This window comes from Chenopodium quinoa, unplaced genomic scaffold (assembly GCF_001683475.1).
Source record: "Chenopodium quinoa cultivar QQ74 unplaced genomic scaffold, ASM168347v1, whole genome shotgun sequence".
In the NCBI taxonomy this organism is placed as follows: Eukaryota; Viridiplantae; Streptophyta; class Magnoliopsida; order Caryophyllales; family Amaranthaceae; genus Chenopodium; species Chenopodium quinoa.
The window spans coordinates 4,762,808-4,789,092 of NW_018744626.1; the positions used below are offsets into that span (position 1 = coordinate 4,762,808).

The 26,285-nt window shown below is 37.2% G+C and overlaps 4 protein-coding genes across 7 annotated transcripts; 1 reads left to right on the forward strand and 3 right to left on the reverse strand.

Annotated features, from left to right (window-relative positions):
• Positions 1-679: 679 nt before the first annotated feature.
• On the forward strand, positions 680-6,553 carry LOC110700624 (ribulose-phosphate 3-epimerase, chloroplastic-like). Its single transcript, XM_021878181.1, has 10 exons — positions 680-990; positions 2,052-2,163; positions 2,367-2,507; positions 2,587-2,700; positions 4,009-4,087; positions 4,355-4,464; positions 4,555-4,611; positions 5,363-5,432; positions 5,518-5,627; positions 6,306-6,553. Exons 1-9 carry the CDS (start codon positions 869-871, stop codon positions 5,565-5,567), a joined length of 855 nt encoding a protein of 284 aa, XP_021733873.1. The 5' UTR covers positions 680-868; the 3' UTR covers positions 5,568-5,627; positions 6,306-6,553.
• A 196-nt stretch (positions 6,554-6,749) lies between these two features.
• Positions 6,750-9,793, reverse strand: LOC110700625 (NEP1-interacting protein-like 2). The gene is made up of 5 exons (XM_021878182.1): positions 9,339-9,793; positions 8,171-8,346; positions 7,662-7,745; positions 7,271-7,429; positions 6,750-7,132 (listed from the first exon to the last, which is right to left on the reverse strand). The coding sequence occupies exons 1-5, from the start codon at positions 9,451-9,453 to the stop codon at positions 6,986-6,988; spliced, it is 681 nt and encodes a 226-aa protein (XP_021733874.1). The 5' UTR covers positions 9,454-9,793; the 3' UTR covers positions 6,750-6,985.
• A 413-nt stretch (positions 9,794-10,206) lies between these two features.
• On the reverse strand, positions 10,207-17,934 carry LOC110700622 (putative pentatricopeptide repeat-containing protein At1g74400). 4 transcript variants are annotated; one of them, XR_002507254.1, is made up of 5 exons: positions 17,611-17,934; positions 17,459-17,517; positions 14,460-14,712; positions 12,360-14,334; positions 10,207-10,982 (listed from the first exon to the last, which is right to left on the reverse strand). XR_002507254.1 is itself a non-coding variant. In XM_021878180.1 (3 exons), exon 3 carries the CDS (start codon positions 14,247-14,249, stop codon positions 12,804-12,806), a length of 1,446 nt encoding a protein of 481 aa, XP_021733872.1. In that variant the 5' UTR covers positions 14,250-14,334; positions 17,459-17,517; positions 17,611-17,934; the 3' UTR covers positions 10,991-12,803. The 4 variants fall into 4 exon arrangements, 1 of the variants encoding a protein (XP_021733872.1); XR_002507253.1 differs by lacking the exon at positions 14,460-14,712; XR_002507255.1 differs by lacking the exon at positions 14,460-14,712 and having other exon boundaries at positions 10,208-10,810.
• Positions 15,289-17,263, reverse strand: LOC110700744 (pentatricopeptide repeat-containing protein At5g61400-like). Its single transcript, XM_021878346.1, has 2 exons — positions 16,972-17,263; positions 15,289-16,901 (listed from the first exon to the last, which is right to left on the reverse strand). Exons 1-2 carry the CDS (start codon positions 17,261-17,263, stop codon positions 15,289-15,291), a joined length of 1,905 nt encoding a protein of 634 aa, XP_021734038.1.
• Positions 17,935-26,285: the final 8,351 nt, after the last annotated feature.

Sequence of the window (26,285 nt, forward strand, 5' to 3'; positions counted from 1 at the left end):
TACCCATGATTAATATAATTCTTTTGTATTTAAAAAATTATTATTATTTTTTTGTAGGTTAAATTACATGAATCTTGACACTATTCATAAGTTGATGGATTAGATTTAGATCTTAATTAAAATCTTGTATTGGCAAAGGCGAAAATCAAATAGTAAAATACTAAAGGAGTAGTTGATATTTAAAAAAATTAAAGTGATGGAGATAAGAGGAGCAAAACAAATCTTGAACTATTTTGACTTCAACTTAATTATACCTTTTTTTTTTTAAAAAAAGAAACTCGATTATAATTTTGATTCAACGTTATTCCTTTGTTAACTATCACATGCTATTTTAACTTTTATTAAATCGAGATATCATTTTTGTCCGGACACACCTTGATAGTTGTTAGAAGAAACCGCACATTTTAAGTGTTTATGATTGATCAAGAATTCAAAGTTGGTTTCAAAAAAAAGAATTCAAAGTTAATATTTGAGCCCTCTTTTCCTAGATTAACGACTTAAACCCTCTTAACATGAGCGCGAATAAAAAATCCTTATCAAACCGGACCAAAATCCAACCCGACATTCGATCCGTATCTAGCCCGACAGATCCTTTGATCAAGCTCTACGCACATAAAATCAACCAACAATGCCTTTCAACAACCCCCAAGAGTGGGCCTCTTCCCTCCCAATCACCCCATCAGCAATACAGAACCAACCATTTCAATTTTACAGATTAGATAAGCCACTCCCACTTTAAAGCTTTCTCTCAAAAATCCAACAATATCTCTCCTCAAAATTCTCTGCTATACATTGATTTTCCCTCCTTTCTTTGCTCAAACTAAGAAGAACAAGAAAAGAGCAAGAAACCCCAAGAATTAATTGCAGAATGAGTACTGCTTCTTTGTGCCAATCAACTCTTCAATCTCAGATCAATGGGTTTTGTGGGGGTATAAAAATCCGCAAGATTCAACCTTCTTCTTCTAACCCCAATTCTATTACCTTCACTAGGTATGATTTTTATGTTTTTTATGATTTCTTTCATCTGGGTTTTTTCTTTTGAGCTTTTATTTTGATGGGTTTTCAAGAAATTAGGAACTGAGTAGAAATAGAGCGCATTATTCTGCATTTATCTCCATTTAGTTTGATTGGTGTTTGAATTGCTCCATTTAAGTTGTAGTTATTGACTGGTTCAAAAGTTTGCTTATGATGCTAGAAACCTTAAGCATTAAGTGTTAATAATACTAATGGACATATGATTTTGTCATGAATTCCGAGATCAATGCTTAGTTAGCAAATGTATTTATTGCCTTAATAACTTGAAATATAAGGGATTGTCTAGAGCTTGGGGAAATTTTTTATGGAAGTACTTACTGTGGATGATTGTTATATTGATTTGTTGAATTTTGAAGATGAAAAGCATTTGCTCTGGTAATTGCATGATTTCTGACAAGGGGAATCTGCAATGTTGTGTGTATGATTTACTGAATGTTAGTTCAATGAGATCAGAGGAGTATATTTTTTAAAGTTTAGAGGATCCTTTGGATAAGTTCTCGGCGAATTCCTAGGACTTGGTGCCGACTTGCTTCTCAAAGGACATTGTACATATATATGGTTAAATTGGTGGCATAATGGAATTGGATGATGAGATTTCTTTGTGTCTATCGATGATCTATAGAAGTAACAAAGCACTATTATCTAGCCTGATTTATGCATAGTTAGAACTTAGAAGTAAAATTTGTATAAATTCTTCATGTGGAAGGGAATATTTCAATCGATCAAAGTGTTAGCATACTGAAAGAAAAAGCAAAGCGAAAATTACATTGTATGATAAAATAGTTACACAACCTGCCAAATGGTAACTAAGCACATCTATGATATTCATGTGCATGATCAACATTTTAATTTTATTTTCACAAATATTGGCTTCTTTGAGGATATGTTTGTCCTAGAATATTCAAGTAGTCCAGACTACTGTAGTCCTATAAGTTTGGCATGTGAAGTATATTATTAAGATAGTGAAACACAGATTCCATTGATAGTCTTTTTAATTTTCATGTTTGTTGTGGTAGGAGAAAAGTTCAAACTGTTGTGAAGGCATCTCGAGTTGACAAGTTCTCTAAATCTGACATCATCGTTTCTCCATCAATTCTTTCTGCTAATTTTTCAAAGCTGGGTGAGCAGGTACCTATTTCTTTCTTCTTCTTCTTTTTTTTTTAATAACTAGAAGCATTTAGATAGCCTTTATTAGCTTGATTGTTTATTATCATTCTAGCTATATTAATTTATGTGATATTCTCTTACAAATCTTTCCTAAGTGTTATTTATGGAATATCAATTGTATCTGATGTTATGTGTTCTTGACTTCTTGCTTGTAATACTTCTAGGTAAAAGCTGTTGAATTGGCTGGTTGTGATTGGATCCATGTTGATGTAATGGATGGTCGATTTGTTCCAAATATCACTATTGGACCTCTGGTTGTCGATGCTTTGCGGCCAGTGACAGATCTCCCACTTGATGTGCATCTGGTAATTTCTCTTCCAGACATACCACATTTTAATGGTTAATTTTGGGTACTATGCTTACTTGAAGTTGATTTGTTTGTAGATGATTGTAGAACCAGAGCAGCGAGTCCCAGATTTCATCAAAGCTGGGGCTGATATAGTGAGTGTTCACTGTGAGCAGTCATCCACCATTCATTTGCATCGGACCGTAAATCAAGTAAGTTATTGGTATATTGGATGAGCATTATCTTTCTAGGCTTATGTTTCTTCTTCATTTATTTATTTATTTATGATTTCCTAAATAATGTTATTATATGAAATATGATATTCTCATTTGGCACTTAAAAGATGCAAGCTCTTAAAGATGGTTCTTTTAATAAGATTGCTCGAGTAACCCCATATTAAAGTGTCACTATTCCATGAGAACTTGTCTACTCTTCCCATGCCCATTAAAAATGATCCATATGTTGGTGTGGCTTCATCTGGCTTTAAACACATGGTTTTTACATGAAGAATGCACCTTAATTTCTCTTCTTGGGTGAAGAATGATCCTTGAATGTGATTGCAATTGGTTGCACTTGGCCGCTTGTACCAAAAAAGGAAAAGCTGATCGGTGGTAATTTACGTTTTATTCTGTACAAACCAAAATAAACAATCCTACACTTAAGCCACCTGGTAAGTTTCGCTAGATGGAATCTCAACGAGGAAGAGCAAGTAGAAATCATGCAAGAGTGCTTCAATGAAGAATTGAGAATTGGGAGGGTCAAAAGATGTATTGGGTATTAATCTAGGCACTGACCTCAGTCAGTTGAGATTTCATAATTCTGTTTAAAAAAATTCCTATATAATGGTATTATCCTCTAGTATTCTCCTTCAAGGGATTTGGAGCTAAGACATTGTGGAGTGTGGGTCACTTGTTTTCTGGAAAGCCTTTCTCAAGAATTTGGCTTAGAAGGTCTGAGATTCAGCTTCTGTAAAATCTGACTAAAATTTACAATGTGCCAAGCAGCTGTTAATTGTGACAATCTTACGCTTGCCAGAATTAATTACTGAAGTTTTTTAATAAATTAATCATCCAGTTGATCATAGAACTCTGAAGTTAAATTTTGATACTTGACTGGATCTATTAGCTACTTATATGAACCCCATGGACAAGATGTGCTCTCAGAACTTTGCACCAAAATTAGGATAAGACAGAAAACTTGTGTGACACCAAGGAAAATTATTGGGAAACTAAGTTTATTCGTCCTGTTGTCTCCAACCACTGCACAATATTTCCTTGGCTATCTCGCTCGTATACCACTATCACCCAATTCCTCCCCACCCCCCCCCCCCCCACACACACACCATTGCATCTGCAGGTGCAGCAGCAATGAGCATTATTCAAGGAGTGAATATGCTCAAATTAGAATTTCCAGATTACATTGTCAATCTTATAATAAGTTATATTCTTTGTCAATTATCTTTCTTAATATATACCTTAAAGCCAATCTTTCAGTTTCTAAATTAAATGTATCTGCTTCAGATCAAGAGTTTGGGCGCTAAAGCTGGTGTTGTTTTAAACCCTGCAACCCCGCTAAGTACAATTGAGTACGTGCTTGATGGTAAGTCTTCTCTTGGTGGAATGGACTGAAGTCCAAGCTTGATTCTTTACGACTTGACTTTTTAGTGGTGTGTTATATCAATGAGAAATCACAAGGCAGGGAGAGTATGCATAGGTTCTTGCTGTCTTGTTCTTATTTTCCAGGAAACTGTCCAGTGTCCTGAAATGTGATTGCAAATTTATTTTAGTTTCCGCAGCAGGACACTAGATGGATGTACTTGGATTTTTCTTTATGCAATACGACTTACTAGATGATTCTTAATAACAGTGGTTGATCTGGTCTTAATAATGTCCGTAAACCCTGGTTTTGGTGGACAAAGCTTCATTGAGAGCCAAGTGAAGAAAATCTCAGATCTAAGAAGAATGTGTGTAGAGAAGGTATTTGTGAAGTTTCTTCATTTTCCTTTATTTCCTTTAAAACTATAGCTTGATTTCAAAAATTGTCATAAACTCCCATATAATTGGCAGGGGGTGAACCCGTGGATTGAGGTTGATGGTGGAGTTACTCCAGCAAACGCATACAAGGTAATTTTATTTATCTATTTTATTTTGTTTAATTTTCTTAAAAAGTTTGTAGATAAATGCAAGCCTATTGAAAAAGTCATCTAAAGGGCCAAGTAAAAGAGGGCATTGCACATTTCAATTGGCTACTTGCCCAAATTTTCTGTTGTTGGTTGTTTGTTATAGAGTATATAAACCAATCTTGGGCTTCAACCATCAGCTTAAGATTTTGGTTGAGATGATCCTTTAACAGTTTGCTTCAATTAAATGCATTACAATTTTCATCCCATCTTGACTAAATACAAGCCTTGGCATGCTTGCAACTGTGTCATGTGAGGCTACTTTAGCTGTCTTTTTCTGTTGTTATTATAGGCACTATGAGAGGCCGGATAGATTGCTAAACTTTTAACAATTGAATTTCAAGAACCTTTGAAACTGTTAAAGATGTGAATATAATACGGTGCAAGTCCAGGTGAGCCTGTCTTTAAAAGCTACGATGGTACTTTTAGCGCCTTGTTTTTATATTTTCACATGGAAAACTAAGGTCCATCATGTAAGTTTACAGGTGACCTAACCCAATGGCAGGCCCCCCAAGGCCCCAAGTCCCCAAGTCCCCAACATGTCTCAGTCCTTTCATTTGCAGTAACGCTTCCTCTTGCTTGAGACCATGAGTATAATTTTTTGATTGCTAAAATCACTATTACAATCTGCAAATTGAATTCCGGTGTTATTTTCTTAGATTTGGCAAACATAATGATTTTGCTTAATTCTGCAGGTCATCGAGGCTGGAGCCAATGCTTTAGTTGCTGGTTCTGCGGTCTTTGGAGCTAAAGATTATGCTGAAGGTATCTAATATACTGCCCTTGTACATTTTTCATTTTTATAATTAGCATCGCTGCATTTTAACATTTTGAATTGAATCTTGTGCAGCTATAAAAGGGATTAAGACCAGCAAAAGGCCAGAACCTGTTGCAGTATGAGGTTCCAAATGTAAAATTTTGTTGACAATCAAGACCTGGATTCCTAATACAAAATCTCCTGTATGTTCCCTTCTCATTTCTTTTTAGATATCCAGCATAAGATCTTTGCTAGTTCAATTACATCCATTGTGGATGATGGATAGCTTGATGAATTAGTTCTATGAATCGATTTCCTTTAAAGGAACACTTTTGACTTTTCATTCTTTTCACCTTTAAATAAAAGGTAACCGTGTGAAAAAAGTGAGCCTCTGTACAATAACATGTTTTTTTAAATAAGATGACATGCGAAATGTGGATATCAACTAGCTTGGTCAAAGTATTTCAATGGGGGATTGCACCAGTTTAGAGAGACTGCGAAGGTGGGGTGGGGGTGGGGGCATTGATTATCAAGACTCGTTGCCCTTTCCATCTGTATATGACGCATGTGCATTCGTGGTATGGAGTCCCTGTATAAGTTCCGTAAAAGTATACAACAGTCTAATGTTTCTATTGTGGCATCTGGCATGTTGTGGATTGTTATCTAATGTAACATCTAGAGTTGATAAGATTTAGACATCTAGAGTCTATATTAGGCATTTATTTCTGGCGCTCTATGGGTTGTTATCAAATGTAACATCTTGGGTTCGTATGATTTAGAGACATTAGCACACGTATGCTCTAGCTGTTTTGATGTTAATTTAATGTGTATCAAAATCAAGTGTACTTCTCACTTTACTTTCATTTGTTTCATTTTCCTAGGTCTCGAGCAGATATATATACAGCAGCTGTTTGGAACCATGGTATTAATGCTTGAAGATGACGTTCAGCAAGAGTGCTTGTAGATTAGAACTCTGTTACATAGTATTGTTTTACATAAGCCTCGTTTATACTAGATTTCTTGGTACATTATCAATTCATAAACATCTGTACAAATGTTATTTTGGATTGTATCTACCAATAAGATGAAAACTTAAGCCCAATTACTCGTGTGCTCGGTTGTTCATCAACTTTTGTTTTTTGATTTCAAATCATTTCTAATTTACAGAATTAACACGAAACTATGAAAGGGAAAAGCAGCAATTCAATCTGAACTGTATCCGTTTTGAACAGTATTGTTTCCAACCCAATGACTTGTAATTTGATGGCTGAACATATATTCAGATTTTCTCATAAGAAATTTATGAAAACTTGGCGACCAATAAAAGGGGCAGAAATGATTTGGAACTAGCAGCAACAGGAAGCCGGAAGTAAACTAATGCAAAACTTACAAATTGCCAGCACTTCCTTCCTCAATACTGAAGAAAATTTGGTTACATTCCGGATGAGGAAGGAGGCTTTCTAGGTTCACTCAGTGCTCACTAAATATATACAAAACTAATTACGCATAACTCAGCAGAAAGGTGTGTCGATCATCCAACAGTTGACAATTCATATATACATTAGAAGTATTCAGAACAGCAAATTCTAACATCCCTTCTACAAACAGGACAGGAGCTCCGTGTCACAAGCCACTTATCCACACAATTTTGGTGAAACGTGTGTCTGCAGTGAGGCAAACTCCTAGCCGTATCTCCCACTTCAAATTCCTACGCACAAGTTTATAATAACAATCAGCATTGTTCTGTTGCTGGGAAATTGGTATTTGAGTAAAGCATATGTGATGGATCTTTCATTATTATTGGGGTAAGATGAAAAATTAAAGTAAAAACTGAGTAAAGATAGACCTGCAAACATATGGTGCAGCAAACGTTGTCCGCTCCTCTGTTAATATCCAATATCACATGGCACGGCAACTCCTTAAGTGAATCCTTAGATAACCCTCTCGCAGCAACATCACCATAAATATCATAAGCATCGTCATAAATAATGTTGGCGATGCTTGCCTGTAAGTTTGCAACGAAATTCATAAATTTCAAATTATACAAAAGATGAAATGAAGCCAATAATCTCTTAAACATTTAATTAGTACGGAGTAGGGACGATGATGTACATGCTGATGCAAAGTTAGCTTATCCTATATCTACTTAGGTATAATCTCGAAAGAGCTTAAGTAATTTTTTCAACAATCAAGAACGAGACTGATGTATCAAATATGTTTACAACACTATGATTTACCTGCCAATAGTACCCAGTAAGCACCGCAGGTGGTAATTGTTCCTCAACAAATCTCCCATGGAGTAGCTCCTCTATGAAATCAGCCTGAAAACAAAGAGTAATTAAAAAAAGCAACAAAATAAGTGCACCAGCTTATACATAGATATAAAATCATAGAAAAATCTCTGTTTATCTTGTAACTGGGAATAGAAGAAGTCGATTTAGAAAACAAGGCATCTTTTCAGCATTCACACAGAATCAATGAATTAATCAAACTCAGCATAAAGTGAAAAACATAGGCCAGATTCATATTTCACCTAAAGTATTATGAAATTAAGATTTGAGGAAAGGAATCAAAAGATGACAAATATGATTTTCAAGAACCCGATGGTAGTCCAGAAAAACCTTACATACAGCAGCCTTTATGAAATATAAGTATGAGCTTCTGATTTCTATATTCTAATATCTCAGGCATACAAGTCTAGGTCTTCGAAATATCATAAGAAACAGATGAGCCGTAGCATACTAACCATGGATGAACTAAGTGATCCAGATTGCTGTGAACACCAATAAGCACGAGAGGCCTCCAAAACCTCTACAGAAAGAACAGCACCAGCCACAGCACCCAACCCTGCACCTCTGAGTAATCCATTATCAGAAGCTCTACCAGCTAAAGCTCCAGTAATGGCTCCTGTAAATGCACCAGCTGCAGAATACAAAAAATCAGAGATATAAAACAATACCATATTGCCATCATGCCGTCTATATTCTCATCCGCATCCCCTTTTCCAGCCCATTCCCTCTTTCAGAGAAAAAGAAAATTACATATTTAGAATGTTAAATAAAAATCAAATACCAAAAAATAAGACGGGCAGCAAACATTAAAACTCCTACCTACACACAGTATTCCAGGAAGTCATGAAAATTTGAAGACTTCATGGACTCATACAATTTAGTGCAAAACAAACCATAACCCAAATGGCCTAATCACCCAAATGTAACAAGGTTATAAAGTTGGGAGCTACATGTACATACATTTACGACTACGAAGGCAGCAGAGATGTTCCGATAAGATATAAGTTACTTCACAGCAAATCAGAAGTAGGTAACAGGTCAGTAGACCTTGGAAAACATAAATTCTCAGAAAGGAAGAAATCAAAGCAAAATAATCACCCTGCTAAAAAGAATTATGATTGTATAATACTACAAGTATAATTTAATTCAGCTATGTGACAACTAGATTTAGACAGAAACCATATCTCAAAGTCCCAATCACGAATTTAGGTTCAATCATCATTTCATCAACCCAACTTAAGATCCTTCCAACCATATGCTATTAAACCAAGTACTAGCTCACTACAATAAATTATTGTTGATAAACAGTCTTTATAATAAAAAAATCATTGTAGGCGCAACAGTTAAAAATAAAATAAAAGCTCAAAATCTTTGACTAAATCTCAATGCAACAGTTACAAACTACATATGACTTCCAACAATCACAACCTACACATCATTTCAGAGATATCAAAGAGCACATCCCCCATCTAAACATCAATCTGTACAATCAACACAATAGAACTACTAAAAACATACAAAGATCAATATCTCAATCCAAAACAATCCCAAAAAAGACTGAATCTTTTTTTTGTTTTTTTTTCAGAGAAAATAATTATTAAAGAGAGAAAGGGAGATTAATACCAAGAGCAAAAACACCAGTGAGAGCACCAGTAACAGCACCACCAATAAACTTGGGAATATATTCATAAACTCCAACATCAGTAGATTCAAAAAACCCATCTCCAAAATCCTCCATTTTTAAGTTTAGGTGTCAGTGAAAGAGTCGTTGGACCCAATTCAGAATTCCCAGAAAAACCCTCAAATCTGAGACTGAAAGAGAGAGAAAAACGAGGAAAGAGCTACAGGTGTAGGTGGGGTGATGGTGGAACCCACATTCATAGATAATGAAAACTGAGTTATCATTTGTACGAATTAGGGGTGCCCTATTTGTTTATTTTTTACAGATCCACAGAATTTAGGAAGCATTAAAAAGCTGATAAATTTAGGTTGCTGTTGTTAAATAAGGTACCTCACAGAACATGACTCATTCAACCCCGAATTTTATGTTGATACTGTGATGAATGATGTAATAAAGTCGAGTTTTTTTAGTCTTTTCGGTAGGAAATTGGATTGAATTGCTTGCTTAAGTCCGTATTCGGGTATTTGATTGGATATTGAATCTCGTACATATCACCGCCTTTAATTTTATGTGTAATTATTAACCAAGACAGATAATTTGTGTAATCATTTTCATTAATCGAGATCTCAAGGTCGATTTCAACAATATAAATGACTTGTAATCGAATCTCATTTATTTTGCACGGTCCCTGAAAACCAATATCGTTTTCAGAAGGCAAAATAAGCGGCAGACATCGTGGCCTACTTTGTTTATGATATCACAGGCTCACAGCTGCTCTTTAATGTCATTGATTTTCGACTCGTAATATTATTGTGCTCTCTTTTCAGTTTAAATTTCAATTCAAATTGTCTCAAACTTGATCAGTAACATGGAGTTAAAAAAAATATGTACAGCACTAATATATTAAATTATGCTCATGAGGTTTTTACAGCAAGTTGTTCATCAAGGTCTCAAATCGAGCTTAAGTTTCAAGTTGAATTCACTCAAATCGACCTAGTACCTGGACCACAGCTCATGGTTGGATCTTCCCTTTTACCTTGGGGAAGGGGGGAAGAGAGAGAAGGAAAATGAAAAGAACTCCATTAGAGTTAATATAATCCAATGCATTCAAAATGATAGTGAATTAATCATCTCAAGAATTAACAGAAGTTCGTAAGAATCTAATTTTATACTCCAACACCCATCACCACTGCCAGCAAACCTCCTCTCCTCCCTCCGAAAAAAGGTCTCACGGGAGGGAGAGGGGAATATATGGCTATGGAATAAAAATACAAAACCAGTATTACAGATGACTGATGCATGCACTACCCAAATTGGCAGACATGATCAGCATAACTCTGGTCATTAACTCCTCTTGGCACCCTCCTTTCAACCAGCTGATTCCTGCACTGTTTTTCATACAACCAGAGTAATCACATTCTACCTTTTTATGGAACTGTTGCACCCTTGCACCTTTGATCTCCGTCATCTAGACCTATTCGACAAGGAACACAACAGATTGAGGATGATAGTGAAATGCTACTTCTTTGTGTACAGTAATGGATGGATATTTGGTCTAATGAGAAACTAAGAATATTTTCTCAGTAAAGTTTCTGGTTTATGGAATATGGTGAACGCAATCACGTCATAGGCTATGTTCTCTTCACCTAAAATAAATAACCACGGAAAATTTTCCGTAAGTTTTCAATAATTAGGACCACAGAAATTCAAGTTAACAAATGCAATAAATTCATATAAACTCAGATAAGACAAATTCAAGTAAAAAGAACACCCCCCCCCCCCCCTGGTAGCAGTAAAGTACACCTAGAATCTTAATCTACTAGCAATTGCATGCATATCAAATTCTGTTCTCACATTATGACAGAAGCTGGTAAGTAAAGGTAAAAAGCAAGAATGAAGACAGAAACTGGATGTAGAAAAAGGGCAATGGAAGTAGTTGAAACCCAATTATGTGTCATAACTCTCACAAGGACCACCTACTTCAAGGAATGCACAAAATATGGAGGTTATGCAACCTTGTGTTACAGACCTTATAGTAATTGTAATACACAACTGTTGGTAGCTGAACATGGAGGGGGGGGGGGAGTTTTTTTCCTAATTAATAGTTCCATAATCAACATACATCTATTAGACAACTGATAGAAAGTCGAAGGATATTGTTTTCCGGGTTTGATTAGTATTACATTTTGCAACTTAGTTTCTGTAGACTATGATTAGATAAGTGCAAGACTCTAGAATTGTGAAACAATACAAAGAATAAACCTTACAAATGGCTACAGTATAAACCTTGTACTATGGTGATATGGCCATCAAAAGCTTTGTTAGTCAAAGACATAGGAAAGTTTCCTAATATCATAGCATTTTTGAAGGAAAATAAAAAATCAACTCAAAGGCTTTGTTCTTTACACCTTACAACAAATAAGTTATATAAAGTACTTCCAATTGCCAAGCATGGCCCAAATACAGGCTACCCAACTTCATTTCACGGCTACAATTCAGATAAGTTCCAATAAATTCAAACAGCATCCAATAAGAAATTCCAATAAGTTATTTTTGGGTGAAAAGAAAGAAGCCCAAGACAGCTAATGCCAGGGGCAGAAAAAAGGAGATGACTGGTTATCTTTTATGTATGCTTCAACCGCTACACTCCTAGGAGCAGCTGTTTAAGACGATTAAGAGTGCGCCATCCTTACAAACAACCGCAACATAATCTACAGAACACAGTGCTATACACTCACAGAACCCGCTGAATATACAATATGGCAATCCATAGACGTTATAACTTATGAAATCAGCACTGAAACAAAATTTATGCTAAAACAGCATTTCAAGTAAAAAATTTACAGTTGCCTTTGTATTAACTAGTACAAAGTAATTAATAGGGAATTTGATCAATAATGTTAATAGCATGATGGGATCAGGAAAAGGCCATCACATTTACAGAAATAAGACAAATAAAGAGGACATCAAAATAAAACATAAAAAGACACTTTCACAAGACAGGGAGAGTAAGAAATTTTCACCTTTTTCTAAATGAAGTCACACAAGACCTTGCCGTGAAAGGTCATAGTACATAGTAGCAGTGTAGCACCCAGCATTAATCCTATTAAAACTTAATGCCTTCTTGAAAAACTGTTCAAGTTCTGCCATGAGAGCTCATGATGGCAGACTTGGCAGTCGAAGCTATTATTAAGCAAAAAGCAAGTTGTCAGGGAAGGAGGTTCTGACAATTTGAAGTAGTGGTTGAGAATAATGAAAATTGTAACGCTGCAAGAATGATCTGACCACGACTCATATGACTCATATCCAATATGTGACACCACACTGTACCGTTACCAAGAGGAAAGCAGAATAATGTTGCCCTGTTGAGGACCTGGAGGTCATGCACTTTAGGCCAAGATATCAGCATCCACACAAAGAAGGGCAAAATGAAAACAGTTTAAACATTCGTCCATTTTCCCATACTTTCATAGTGTCATTGTTTGATGATAAATGTTTTGTATTTTACAATAGTTACTGATGTCGGATGGATCTGGAATATGATCAGAACTTCTGACTATTCCCATCAAGTGTTCAAGGACATTATATATCTCGGCTTTCAGGGGATGGTGAGTGTCTCCGGCAACAAACTCATTCACCTCACTTGCCACCTCAACTGAACTGCAGCCAGGCACCCGGCGACACTCTATGCGATCCCTTACCATCATTTTTTCATACCAAAGCCCCCTTCCAGCATACATGTTTGACAAGGTAACATCATCACCAACATGTGTTGGATCCAAGTTCAATAGCTGCAACCGAACCTTTGCACCAAGCTCAATATTACCATGATTACAACATGCTCCTAGCAAAATCCTCCACATCAGTGCATTTGGCTGAACTAGCGTTCCCGATATAAAATCATAAGCCTCCTCCAAGAGCCCAGCTCTGCAAAAAAGGTCTACCATGCAGCCAAGATGAGCTAGCCTTGGCCATAGCCCATAGTCTTCCATCATGCTTTTGAAATACTGCTTACCTTCCATTACCATCCCACCATGACTACAAGCCATAAGAACTCCCAAGAAAGTAACATCGTTGGGAAGCACAAATGATTTGCTGCCCTTGTCAGAACTTCTAATTTGTTTCATTCGTGCAAACATACCAAGAGCCTCAAGAGACTGCCCATGTAGTGCATGCCCAACAATCATAGAAGTCCATGTAAATACATCTTTTTTCCCAGAGATGCAAAATAATCTGCGTGCAGCTCTTATCTGTCCACACTTGACATACATATCAATGAGAGCATTATAGAGACAGAGATCAATTTTGAGCCCATGTTTACGATAAGTATAAGCATGAATTTGCTCTCCTATGGACAATGCACCAAGATCTGCACATGAAGCTAGAGCAACAGTCAGTGTAACTTGATCGGGCTCAAATTTGCTTATCACCATCTGCTTGAATATTGCAAGGGCTTCACTAGCCATGTTGTTATCGATGTATGCAGTAATCAAAGAAGTCCAGCAGATTGCATTTTTGCAGCATACTTCATCAAATATACGATGAGAACAACCAACATCCCCCATCTTTGAATACAATTCTATCAAACATGTCTGGAGATATATCACAGATTCAAAGCCCACTTTCTTGACGGTGGCGTGCAATTGACGTCCCTCAACTATTAAGGACTCTTGAGTACAAGCCTTGACAACATACAAAGATGAGTAGCTGTCCACAGCAGATGGATTTTGCCTCCAAAGTTCTCTGAAGAATACTATAGCTCTTGTAGCAGAATGTGACTCGAGATATTTTTTAAGCGTTTGATTTGCTTTAGGTGGTCTGAGCAGATCTTGGAGCTTAGATCTGGGTTGACTACTTGTGAATGAAGAATTTACCACCTTATGGATTGATGAGACTCTATTCATATATATCATACTCACTGCACAAAAATTCTGGCCTTGCTATTCTTTCACATGCTATGAACTTGCAGCTTTACTTGACAGACAATATAAGAAAGACCTGTTCAAACATGAATGCACAACAATAAGCAATCAAATAAATCATCCATTAATAACTAGAAAACTAACCATAACTCCATAAGAATCCAAAAATAGAAATTGAAGAGCTAGGATACAAGGAAATACGATGATTAACTCCTCAACAAGATCATGAAGAGCCAAATTTCATGGTTTCATGTAACTAGAGGAACTTCTGCAACACTTGACCATAATTTTTCCAAAAACCACTAGAAAACTAATACAGTCAGAAATAAGAATAATCTATTCAGTCTCGCAAGATTTTAGATTGAAAACTTGATCACCAAGCAGGGCTAGCACCACCAGTGAAAGTCAGTGACGCTAAACTAGTTCACCAATGCACCAACTTATTTTTGGAAATCTGCATAAAAAAAAATTAAAAAAAAAACATTGAACCAATATTCAAACTACTGGTAGCAATTAACATAAGAAGTATTTACCATAGCATATTAGCAAAGCAAAAACAATATTGTTTCCCCTTTTTCTGGGGGGAGGGGGGGGGGATGGTGGGGAGGGGATTCATGTATAACTTAAAAATAGCCAATGCAAACAGTATTGAGTACAACAGGAACTTATTTTCTCACCCAGTAAATTTTGGTTATCCTGTCTCGGTGTTTCTTATGACATGAGGGTAAGAAACTTCACCCAAGACAGTCAGGAATCTAATCACATGTTATACATCTGAGATCCTGGTCAAGAAGAAGGGTAGAACACCATCTTCTTCAACAATTAGCCTTTTCTATTCTGATCCATAGAAGATGGACACAAATATAACATCAATTGACAAAAGGACTTTTTGTATTTTAGGCTTCCCCTCCCATGATACACGTGCAAATCTCAGCTGATAGAAGCCTTAAAAAAAGTGTACTTCACCATATATCCCAGCGAGAATTTGGCAGACTTTCATATACAAGTATTTCTTTGTACATTGCCAATTTCACGAATCAACATTAACAAATAACAAAGTGCCTCCCAACTGTTTGGGAAACATCTGCTTGGACCATGCAGCACCTAAGCCAAGTATATCCTCAAAGCACTTCAAAGCTGATTTGACATCCCCGATTTCTTGGTAAGCCTTGTGTAGGATTGGGTAAATGATTGTGTCAGGCAAGAAGCCTAATTTGAACATATCTGCCTGCAACATCAATAAATTTTGGACATGCAGAGCTCGGGCATGGCCCATAATAATGATCATGTAGGTAATTACATCAGCTTTTAAACCAAGATTTCTCATATCTGAGAAAAATTTACTAGCTCTAAGCACTCTTCCTTCTTTACACAGACCTTGTATAAGAGCCGTATATGCTACATGATTAAAAGGACTTGTTCTTTTCTCACACTGATTTTGAGTGCCTTCACAATGTGCAGAAATAGTACCCTTTAAAAAAAAATTGGATGCATCATTAAGACGTCCATCTTTGCACAACCCATCAATGAGACAACTAACTGTGAAACCATTAGGGATGAGCCCTTCCTCCTGCATTTCTTTATACATGCCAAGAGCACCCTCCGTGTCAGCATTTTTAAAAAACCCATTGATTAAATCTGTATAGGTCACAACATCAGGCAAAATTCCTTTGATTATCATCTCTGAGTATATGCCCTTTGCAGCATCCACATTCCCTTTTTGACAGTATCCATGTATGAGTGTAGAGAAGGTGATAACATTAGGTTCTATACCTTCTTCTATCATCTGTGAGCATAGTTCCAGAGCTTTCTCCATGTTGCCTTGTTTGCAATGTCCACCTATAAGAGAGTTGTATGTCACAGAATTCACAAGAATTCCTTCATCTTTCATCTTTAAAAGTAGATCATCTGCTTCTTTCACCCTACCTACTTCAGATAAACCCTTTATGAGAATACTATAAGTAAAAACATCTGAAGGGATACGAAAAGTTTCCATCTCTCCATACATAGCCAGAGCTTCAGTGAGATTTCCAGCCTTACAGAGCCCATCCATCAAACTATTGTATACAAATACATTAGGAGGAATACCAGCCTTCATCATACAAGGGAAGAGGCTTCTTGCAGTCTCCACTCTACCATTTTTGCAAAAACCATCAACTAAAATTCCAAATGTAACAACATTAGGCACCAAGTTACGGCTAAGCAATTCCCTATATAGTCCCATAGCAAGTGGCAAGTTGCCTATTTTACAGTGTCCATCCATCAAAACATTGTAAGTGTATAAACTGGGAATTACATCAGTATCTTTCATTACCCTAAATAAATCTTCCGCTTCTGACAACCTATCCTTATTACACAAACCATGAATCAAAGTCGTAAAGATAACAACTGTTGGTCTGAACCCTTTCCCAACCATTTCATCAAACAAGACTCGTGATTTCTCAATGTCCCCTTCACCACAACAAGCACCAATCAAAGTACCATACGTAACAACAGTAGGAACCATCCCTTTCTCAATCATCTTGTCATAAGTTCTCCAAACCGAACCAAACCTACCCGCCTTAACTAACCCATTCAAAAGTGCATTACAAGCCTGAATTGAAGGCAATTCTTCAATCTTATAATATACCCAAATGGCTTGATCTATAAGACCCATTTCAGATAATGCAATCATTAACACTCCAAACACATTTTTTTTCAAATTTAGACTCACCAACCCGACTCAAGTCCTTAAAAACAATGGAACAAACACGGGAAGGTGGGCAAGTCAAGAGAAGATCCTGGATGAGGCATTTTAACAAACACCTAGCCTGCAAGTACCATTTGGCATTGCTTAAAACATGAACAATCGCCGAATGAGCTCGGCGATTCTTTGCTACATCAATCGACATCGAAACTGAATTGAAGTAATTCAGTGCTTGATCAGGGGTTTTACTACCAAGTATCCTATCAATGACCTTAGACATATAATCATTGGATGAAGTAGTTGTAGAAAAATTGCTCATACTTAAACATGCTAAAGATCTCTTTAAACAACAAAAAATTGTTTTCTTTGGTGAATAAACCCTCAACATTTGCTCAAATTAACTGAAAACACTCAAATTACCCAATTAATGCATTAAATTTGTAATCTTTGATCAATCAAATTTCTGGGTTTTTATGTACATAGTTAAGAAAAAGGTGGGCAAGTGAGAAATTACCTCAAAAAATTTAGAAGGGAGGATTTGGGGATTTGAAGTTGGGAAATTGAATGGTTAGTCTGAAAAATTTAGAGGAATAATTAGGCTTAAGATTCAAAAGCAAGAAGAATAAGTAGAGAGAAGAAGGGATGAATGGAGGAGAGAGAAAATACCGGGTTGCTGCAAATAGATGGTAGATGATGCCGCCGGAGAAACTAGGACTGCTCGAACAAGAACACCCAAGTTAAGGAACTACTCCGACTCCGTAATCTAATACTCGTAATACGGATTACCCAACTCGATTTTTTTTTATTTTTTTTTTTTTGTGAAACACTAGAAATTTATTTTACACTAGGGTAACCTTGTGCGATGTACAGTTTTAAAATTAAAATTTAATTATAGACATTTAATTAGGAAAATACTACTTCTTCAAATAACTGAAAGAAAATTACTACTTCTTCAGTTTTTCTAATTAATTTCTAATTAAATATGAATATACAAATTCAAAAGTACATAATTATATATTTAATTAGGAAATTTTAATTAAATTATATTATTAACTATTATTAACAACTTGTAAATAAATAGCATAATATGTGTAGAAAACCTAAAATTTAAAATTTAAAATTTAAAAATTCAATTGGAATATAATTTTCAAAGCAATGTTAAATAGGGTAGCTTTAAAAAAGAAAAATTTAGGACATCATCATTGCATTTTGGAGGGAAAAAATAATAAAAAAGTGGCATGTAGGCAGTGATGACATCAACGGTTGTTATTTTAATATATAGAATAAACTAAGTTCTTTGCCCGAGCAATGCTCGCAAATTCACCAGAAAAAAAAATTATAAATTACTACTTCATATAAATTTGAGAAGTTCTATTTATGTTACGGAGTATCAAATTATTACAGATTAGATACGGTGATGTAGAGTACTTATATCTAATTTTAGTTTTTCTGACATCTTATGAATTTAAAATTGAGTTCATTTTAAGTATTAAGTTATTAACAGTTAAAGATTCAAGGGAATATACAAAAAAAATATTTTATTTATTTAAGTTGTTATTGTTGCTCTATTTTTAGGTTGCATATTCTTTTTTCTTTTTTTTGGTGAAAGAGAGGGGCAAGCCCCAAAGAGAAGAACAAACCAAACTAAAGAACACAAAACACCAAACAAAACAAAACAGAATGCAAAGGGCTTGTTTGGCATCAGTTTTGGTTTTCAGTTTCCGGTTTTTTTGAAAACCAAAAACAGGAAACGAGAAAAAGGTGTTTTCCGCTTTTTTGTTGTCAGTTTTCAAAATTATCATAATATTAATTAGTTTATATAATTTTTTATTCATTATTGGACTCATATCATATACTTTTAGAAAACAAAAAACCAAAAAACAGAAACCCACAGCAATGCCAAACAAACCCGAAACAACTAGAAAAACAAAAGCAAAATAAACAGCTCGAAGCTAGGCATGCTAAGCACGATCCTTAGGCACCATCCTTGCACGAGCAACCCCACTTATATCCTCCAATAAAACGGCCCAAAGATCCCTGGGGATCACCTCAAAAATCACCATCTTCTGATCGGAGTGGACGCCATAGTTAGCTAACCAATCCGCTACTTGGTTAGACTCTCTATAACAATGACTAATAGTCACATCCCACCCATGACGAGAGATAAGAGATCTGCATTTTCGAACAAGATGAATATAAGGAGAGTGTGGAGGGACATCCTCCACTAGGAACCGCACTACCACTTCAGAATCTACAGCCAATTGCACCTTTCTATGGCCTGCATTCCAAGCCAACACCAGTCCACGCAACACACCATAAAAGCTCAGCCTTGGTATTGGTACCTACCCCACAATTGGAAGCAAAAACTTCAAAGACTTCACCATCATGACCCCGCACAATACCACCAGACCCTGCCTTCCTTGGATTTCCTTTAGAAGCTCCATCGGTATTGAGCTTAACCAAGCTAACACGAGGGAACTCCCATCAAATAAAAATTTCCTTCTTTCTAGCAACTCCAGCAAGTCCAGGGCCAATAGGTTTCTCAAGAGCACGTTTAAATCTCCAACACGAGTGGGAATAAAAGCCACTTGATCAATTGGCAAGTTTGCTTCCCTTGAGAAAACTCTCTCGTTCCTCCAACGCCACAACCACCAAAGCGTAACCGCAAAACACAATTGACTTGTGTGCTCCTTAACTTTAGACCTAGAATTCTCTGGGTTCGAGAGAATCCAATTAGCACATGATCTATCTGCCTCTAAACTAGATCTATTCATCCCCAGTTTGATCCAAATAACAGCAACTACAGGGCACTCACGCAAGAAGTGGTTAGTATTTTCTTCAGCCATACCACAAACCTTACACCTCGGATCATTTGTTAGCTTGCGGATAAAACGATTTCTGACATCTTATGAATTTAAAATTGAGTTCATTTTATATATTAAGTTATTAACGGTTAAAGATTCAAGGAAATATACAAAAAAAATATATATTTTATTTATTTAAGTTGTTATTGTTGCTCTATTTTTTAGGTTGCATTTTTTTTATGTTATTAATTTTTATGAACAAAAAAGAGGAAAAAAAAAAGAAGAAGAAGAAGTTTTTGGCGGGAATTTTTTTAATACAAACGCGACACATGTACTTTGAGGATAATGTTGGGGATTACTTTAGTATATTACTAGTTCTTTGCTCGAGCATCGCTCGAATATTCACAGGAAAATAAATTATATTATACAATATTTATATATTACTATAAGTTTGTATTTGTTTATAGATTGGGTATATTTTTAATATTTTATTTAATTAAATTTGTTGTTATTGTTCTATTATATATATATATATATATTGAAATAAGGTTGTATATGTAGGGGATTATAGGTACTACGCAGCGAAAATAATCATGAATCATATTCATATAGCACCTAACCAAGGATCTCATGCATAACACATAAAGAGTAAGAATAATACCTTTGAAGCGTGATTCCACAAGTGATCGAGCAAGAACAATAAGGAGAACAAGAACCCCACGTGTGATTCCTCTACTTAGTCCACGAGCATGGATTAAACCTCCACTAATGCTAGTTAATTGTGACTGAACGCTTCAATCAACCTTCAACGGAGATCCGAGTCACGAACACACCACACCACCACCCACGCGCCACCACACGCGCCGCCCACAAGGGAGAGCCGTACGGACAGGGAGGAGAGATAGTGAGGGCCGAATAGAGAGAGAGAATTAGGGTTTTGGGATGCTTGGTTGCTTGTGTGGCAATTTACTTTATGTCAATTGTTCTATATTGCAACCCTAGGCATGGTTTATATTTATAGATCATATCTAGAAATAAAACCATGTCAAGTCCAAATCCCATTAGACTCTTCTAATTATCCAAGCCCAAATATCAATGTGGTATGTCATGAACTCATGAGGCCCAATAATGGGCCTCTAACTTGTTTAACTCATTACTCTTATGTGTGACCTTGTAGGATCCATTCTATAAGGCTTTGGGCCATTAAGCTAGCCCAAAGATCAATTGTCATATCTAGCACCAAACATTGACGACCCTATAGAATGAACTTATTATCTCCATAATAGTGATCCTTGATATATCTAGTAATTGCACTTATCGAAGACATAACTCCTTCAGTATATCCTATTTTCCCATCAACTATCTTTTTATTTGCTAAGAAAATAATAAAAAAAATAAAAAGTTTTTGGCGGGAATTTTTTTAATGTAAACGTGACACGTGTAATTCTAGAATATTCCTAGTGATTAGTGTTGATAGATTGTTCACCTCATCTTATTTTTGCTTGAATAAAATTATCTGTTCTGAATTAAAATTATTTTTGCCGAACTTAAATTATTTTTATTCAATTAGGATTTTTTTTTTCTTTTTTTTTTTTAAAAAAAAAGCTAAAATCAGTTTTATTGAACTAAAATTATCTTTACCGAATTGAAATTATTTTTGCAGATTCTATATTACATTTCTTCTCTAAAGTTTCTACTTTATACTAAATTAAACTTAGGTTCCGTTTGCTTCACTTTATTTTTTGTTGAACTGAAGTTAATTTTACTGATTTGAAATTATTTTTACTGAACTGAAATGATTTTTGCTAAACTGAAATGATTTTTAATGACTCTATTATATTTTTTCTTTACAATTACTGATTTACTGAACTGAACTTTTATATACTGAATTGAACTTATTTTTACTGAATTCAAATTAGTTTCACTGATACTCCCTCTTTTTTTTTTAAATATTTGCACTATTTCTCCATGCGCGGAGTTTTAGGAGAATTTAGAGAAAGTAATAAAATATGAAGATAGTGGGGTAAGGGGAAGAATAAAAAAATTATAAAAAGCAAAAGTAGTTGAAAGAATTAGATGAGAAATAATATGAAATTAATAAAATATTATTTATGTTGGGACCAATATGTGAGAGAAATGAATCTATCAATCAATAACTATGTACTAAAGGCGAATAAAAAATGACACGTGGAAAAATCTGGTAAAATAATTTCCCTCTACTTTTTTTTTTTCTCCCCTTTTTTTGTCAGATTATCTTAGGCAATTTTAATACACTATAATATTTTCTTTCCTACTTAAACACAATCTTTCCGTCCCAAATTCAATAAAACATTTTTGTAACAACTTATAGAAAATTTAAGCAAAATAATATTATTTAAAAAGATATGCATAATTTTTAATATAATTAGCAGAATATCGATTTTTTCATACTAATTATAAAAAAAAAATCATAAAAAAGTTGTTGAAATAAAAATATTTATAAATTTTGGTAAATCCGTGCATTGCACGGGACCATAAGCTATAACTATAACAAAAATAGAAACCGCTGACATCATCCTTCTCCAAAGCTGTATACATGTCACTTTTTTATGAAATTTTTTCCCGCCTAAATGCATCTATAACTATAACTAAAATAGAAACCGCTGACATCATCCTTCTCCAAAGCTGTATACGTATCACTTTTTTATGAAATTTTTACCCGCCTAAATGCATTGATGACATCATCATATAGTTTTTTTTTTTAAAGCTAAGCTACTTCCTTAAATTACTTTCAAAATTGGATTATAAATAATGACTACACTATTATATATATATATATATATATATATATATATATATATATATATATATATATATATATATATATATATATATATATATATATATCAAATACGGAGTAGACGCTTCTACAGACTATTGTATAATTGTACAAATTTGCTAATCATAGGAATCAGCCTTTTTATTTTGTTTCCTAAATAAACAAAATAAATTGATTGTCCTCAATATAGCTAAAAATGATATCATTTCAAAAAAAAAAAGCTGTTTGGGTCCAATTTAGTCAAAATTGGGCCTGAGCACTAAATGATCCAATTAAAAGCCCAAGGTCAAGGTTCAACTCTCCAATTGCTCAAAAGTCAAAAGTCAGCCCACAAAGTAAGCCAATTGGGCTAAAGCCCAACCTCTCCAAATATGATGAGGTATAAAAGCCCTCATATTAACACATTCAAGGGGAGAGTCATATTCTTACATAAGACATCTCATAACATCACATACGAGACACAACAACACATGCATCATCACATACATTATCTCATACACGGATTATTCCAACTCATATGCTCATTCTTGCATTGAGAAATACTCCACAAAAGCCTCAAGCTACAAACTCTCTTGCATAGTGTCTTCCTTTTTACACATTGTACTGACTTTAGCATCGGAGGGGCCTTCCTCGGAAACACCCCCGAGGCTAGTTTACGTGTGTTCACTGTGCAGGAAACCTTCGGCCCAACACAGCTTGGATCGAATCCAGTCTTCTCCATTTTAGTGGACCTTCGGCAAGGTCCCATTGTTTTCAACCGAAACAATTTGGCGCCGTCTGTGGGGAAGACTTTCAAAGATCTTTAAGCCAAATTCCTAACCAAGATCATCTTGCAATTATCTTAGCAGCCATGGCTAAGAACCGCAAGAGCAAAAGCCTCCGTCAAGGAGCGGGCGAAAAGCCTAAAACCCCTACACCATCGCCCTCGCCGGACCGGAACTCTCCCAAGGGTGCCGGCTCGGGGGGAGGATCACACAAGGAGGATTCCCTATCTCCTATAATGCATGACTCTCAATATAGGCCGGACCACTCTCGGTCTAGCAGGGGTCAGTCTGATCATAGGACATATTCAGTGTCCCGAAGCCAACCATCGGCTGCACGGCCTCATGCCCACACTCGGCCGGAGACCCCTTTGACGGGGCCCAGTTCGGAAGAGGTGGCAAGAGCGCTGGCAGTACTCATGGAGGCAATGAGGGCACAGAATATGCCACCGCCTCGTGATCGAACTCCTCCGCATACCCGGCATCAGCGGAGGAAGTTAGACCATGACGGTGGGAAGCTTCCTTCCTTCCGGGAACTGGAAGAGTGGGAGGAGGATTCTTGGAAAAATGAAAAACAGAGGAAGAAGAACTCTCAATTATTTAAAGGATCCTCATCCTCAAGACCAGCAGCGCATAAGAGCAGCAGCTCAGCTTCTCGGCCAGAATCTACTCGCCGGGAACCTGAGACTGCTCGCAGAAGCGTCCTTGACCGACTCGGCGGCCAGGAACCGAGCGTGCGTAGTCGCCTCACGTTCCCTGCAGCCGAGGCCCAGACTTCCCAGCCAGGGACGAAAACCACTCCTACCTCTCTGAGAGGGCGGAGCGCGGTCCCTTCGGCCAGGAACAAGGGCAAGGCCATTATGCTTCCCGCTAGTTCACCATTCGAGCAATGGATACTAGAAGAGCGCGTACCCACGGTTAAAATACCGTCGCATATCACATATGACGGGACCACGGATCCGAAGGACCACGTGGCCTCGTATGAGGCTCATATGCATCTTTGCCCCAGATCCGAGGCAACTTGGTGCAAATATTTCCCAACCACTCTCAAGGGGGTCGCGCAAGCGTGGATCTCCAAGGGAGTAAGGCAAGGCTCCATAACAGGTTGGGATGATCTGTCCTCCAAGTTCAGGAGCAAGTTTTCCACGGCAAACCGCCGAGAAAAGACTACCGCAGACCTTGGAGGAAGCTCTTAGTGCTTCGGATAAGTTCATCCGAGCCGAAGAATGGAATAAAGCAAAAACCCAACCTCAATCCGGGGGAGGGAAACAGAGGCAAATACCCTTGTCTGAAGGCCAAGGCCATAAGGCAAAGGGAAAATCAAAGGCTCCGGAGCCATCTCCGGCCAGCGACCCAAAGAAGGACAGGTTTGCCTCATACACAGGCAGATACGAGTCCTACACTCCGCTCTCTCTTCCACGCGCCAAAATTTACAGTGTGACGAAGGAGGAGCAGAGTTACCGAAAGCCGAGACCACTCCCAGAGTGGTATCAGCAAAAAAATAAAAATCAGTGGTGTGACTTCCACGAGTCTTCGGGCCACAACACTGAGGAGTGTATCCAGCTGAAGGACCAGATAGAAGACATGGTCCGGAAGGGATACTTGAAAAAATACATCGCGGATCACCGCGAGAAAAAAGAATCCGAGAGGTTAGCAAAGGACTCTCGGCAGGACCTTGATTTCCCCCGGAAAAACAGTAAAAAACCGGAGGGGAAATTCCCTCCGATCAATGTTATCTCGGGAGGAATATACTCTCGGAGGGAGCACAAGCGTCACCTTAGAGCTTTGACTCACCAGGTGAACAACGCTGACATTCAATCTCCCCAGTCGCCGGTGCCGAACATGACGTTCACAGCCGCCGACTGCCGGGGGATTATGTTCCCTCACGAGGATCCGTTGGTGATCATCGCCACGGTGGCCAACCACGACGTCAGTAAGGTCCTTGTTGACGGTGGCAGCGGAGCAAACATTCTGTTCCGAAAGGCCTACAACCAAATTAAGCTGAAGCCTAAGCACCTTACGCCGGTACCCTATCCGGTATCCGGGTTCAATGGGGCTTCAACTTATCCAGATGGGAAGGTGACACTTCCTGTCACCATCGGTTGCGATGAGGCAGCCCGGAACGTCATGATTGAGTTTTTGGTCATCGACGCTCCTTCAGTGTACAACGTGATTTTGGGGAGACCCATAATTCACGAGATCCAAGGGGTCGTCTCAACTTATCATCAGCTGATGATTTACGTCTCAGACGCCGGCTTCCCCGAAAGGATACAGGGCAACCAAAAGGACGCCCGAAGGTGCAACTACCTCAAGCCATCCAGTAGTCGCCCAGATGACGACAAGGATGAGGAGGAGAAAGAAAAAGAAAGAGAGCCAAGCACAAAAAAGCCGAAAGGCCTAAGTGCTTCGGCCCAAGGATCAGTGCCCAGGGAAAAAGGTCCCGAAAGGGAAAAGGTTGACTCTTCATCTGAGCCGAAAGACTCAGAGAGCCAGCCGAAGAACACAAAGACTGGGACACCTGCTGACATTGGCAGCAGACCAGATTCTGAAGAGTCCAGTCCATCGGCAATGGACATGGACCAACAGACTGAAACAGTTGAGTTAGCCGAAGGAGATGCTGAGAAATGTGTAACAATCGGGATGGACCTTGATCCTAACACCCGTTGTGAACTTATTCAGCTCCTGCGGGATAACAGAGATGTGTTTGCTTTCTCGGCAGCTGATATGCCCGGGATAAGTTCAGACCTCATCTCCCATAACTGAAGGGTCCATGCAAGGCCTCTCAAAATTGGGGATCTTGTCCTTCGGAATGCTGCTGCAGTTCAGAAAGGCCGAATCCATGGGAAGCTCTCAGCTACATGGGAGGGACCTTATGAAATTTATGATGAGCTTCAGCCAGGGACATACCGACTTCGGCAGTTGGATGGAACTGAGTTGAAGAATCACTGGAATGCTGAT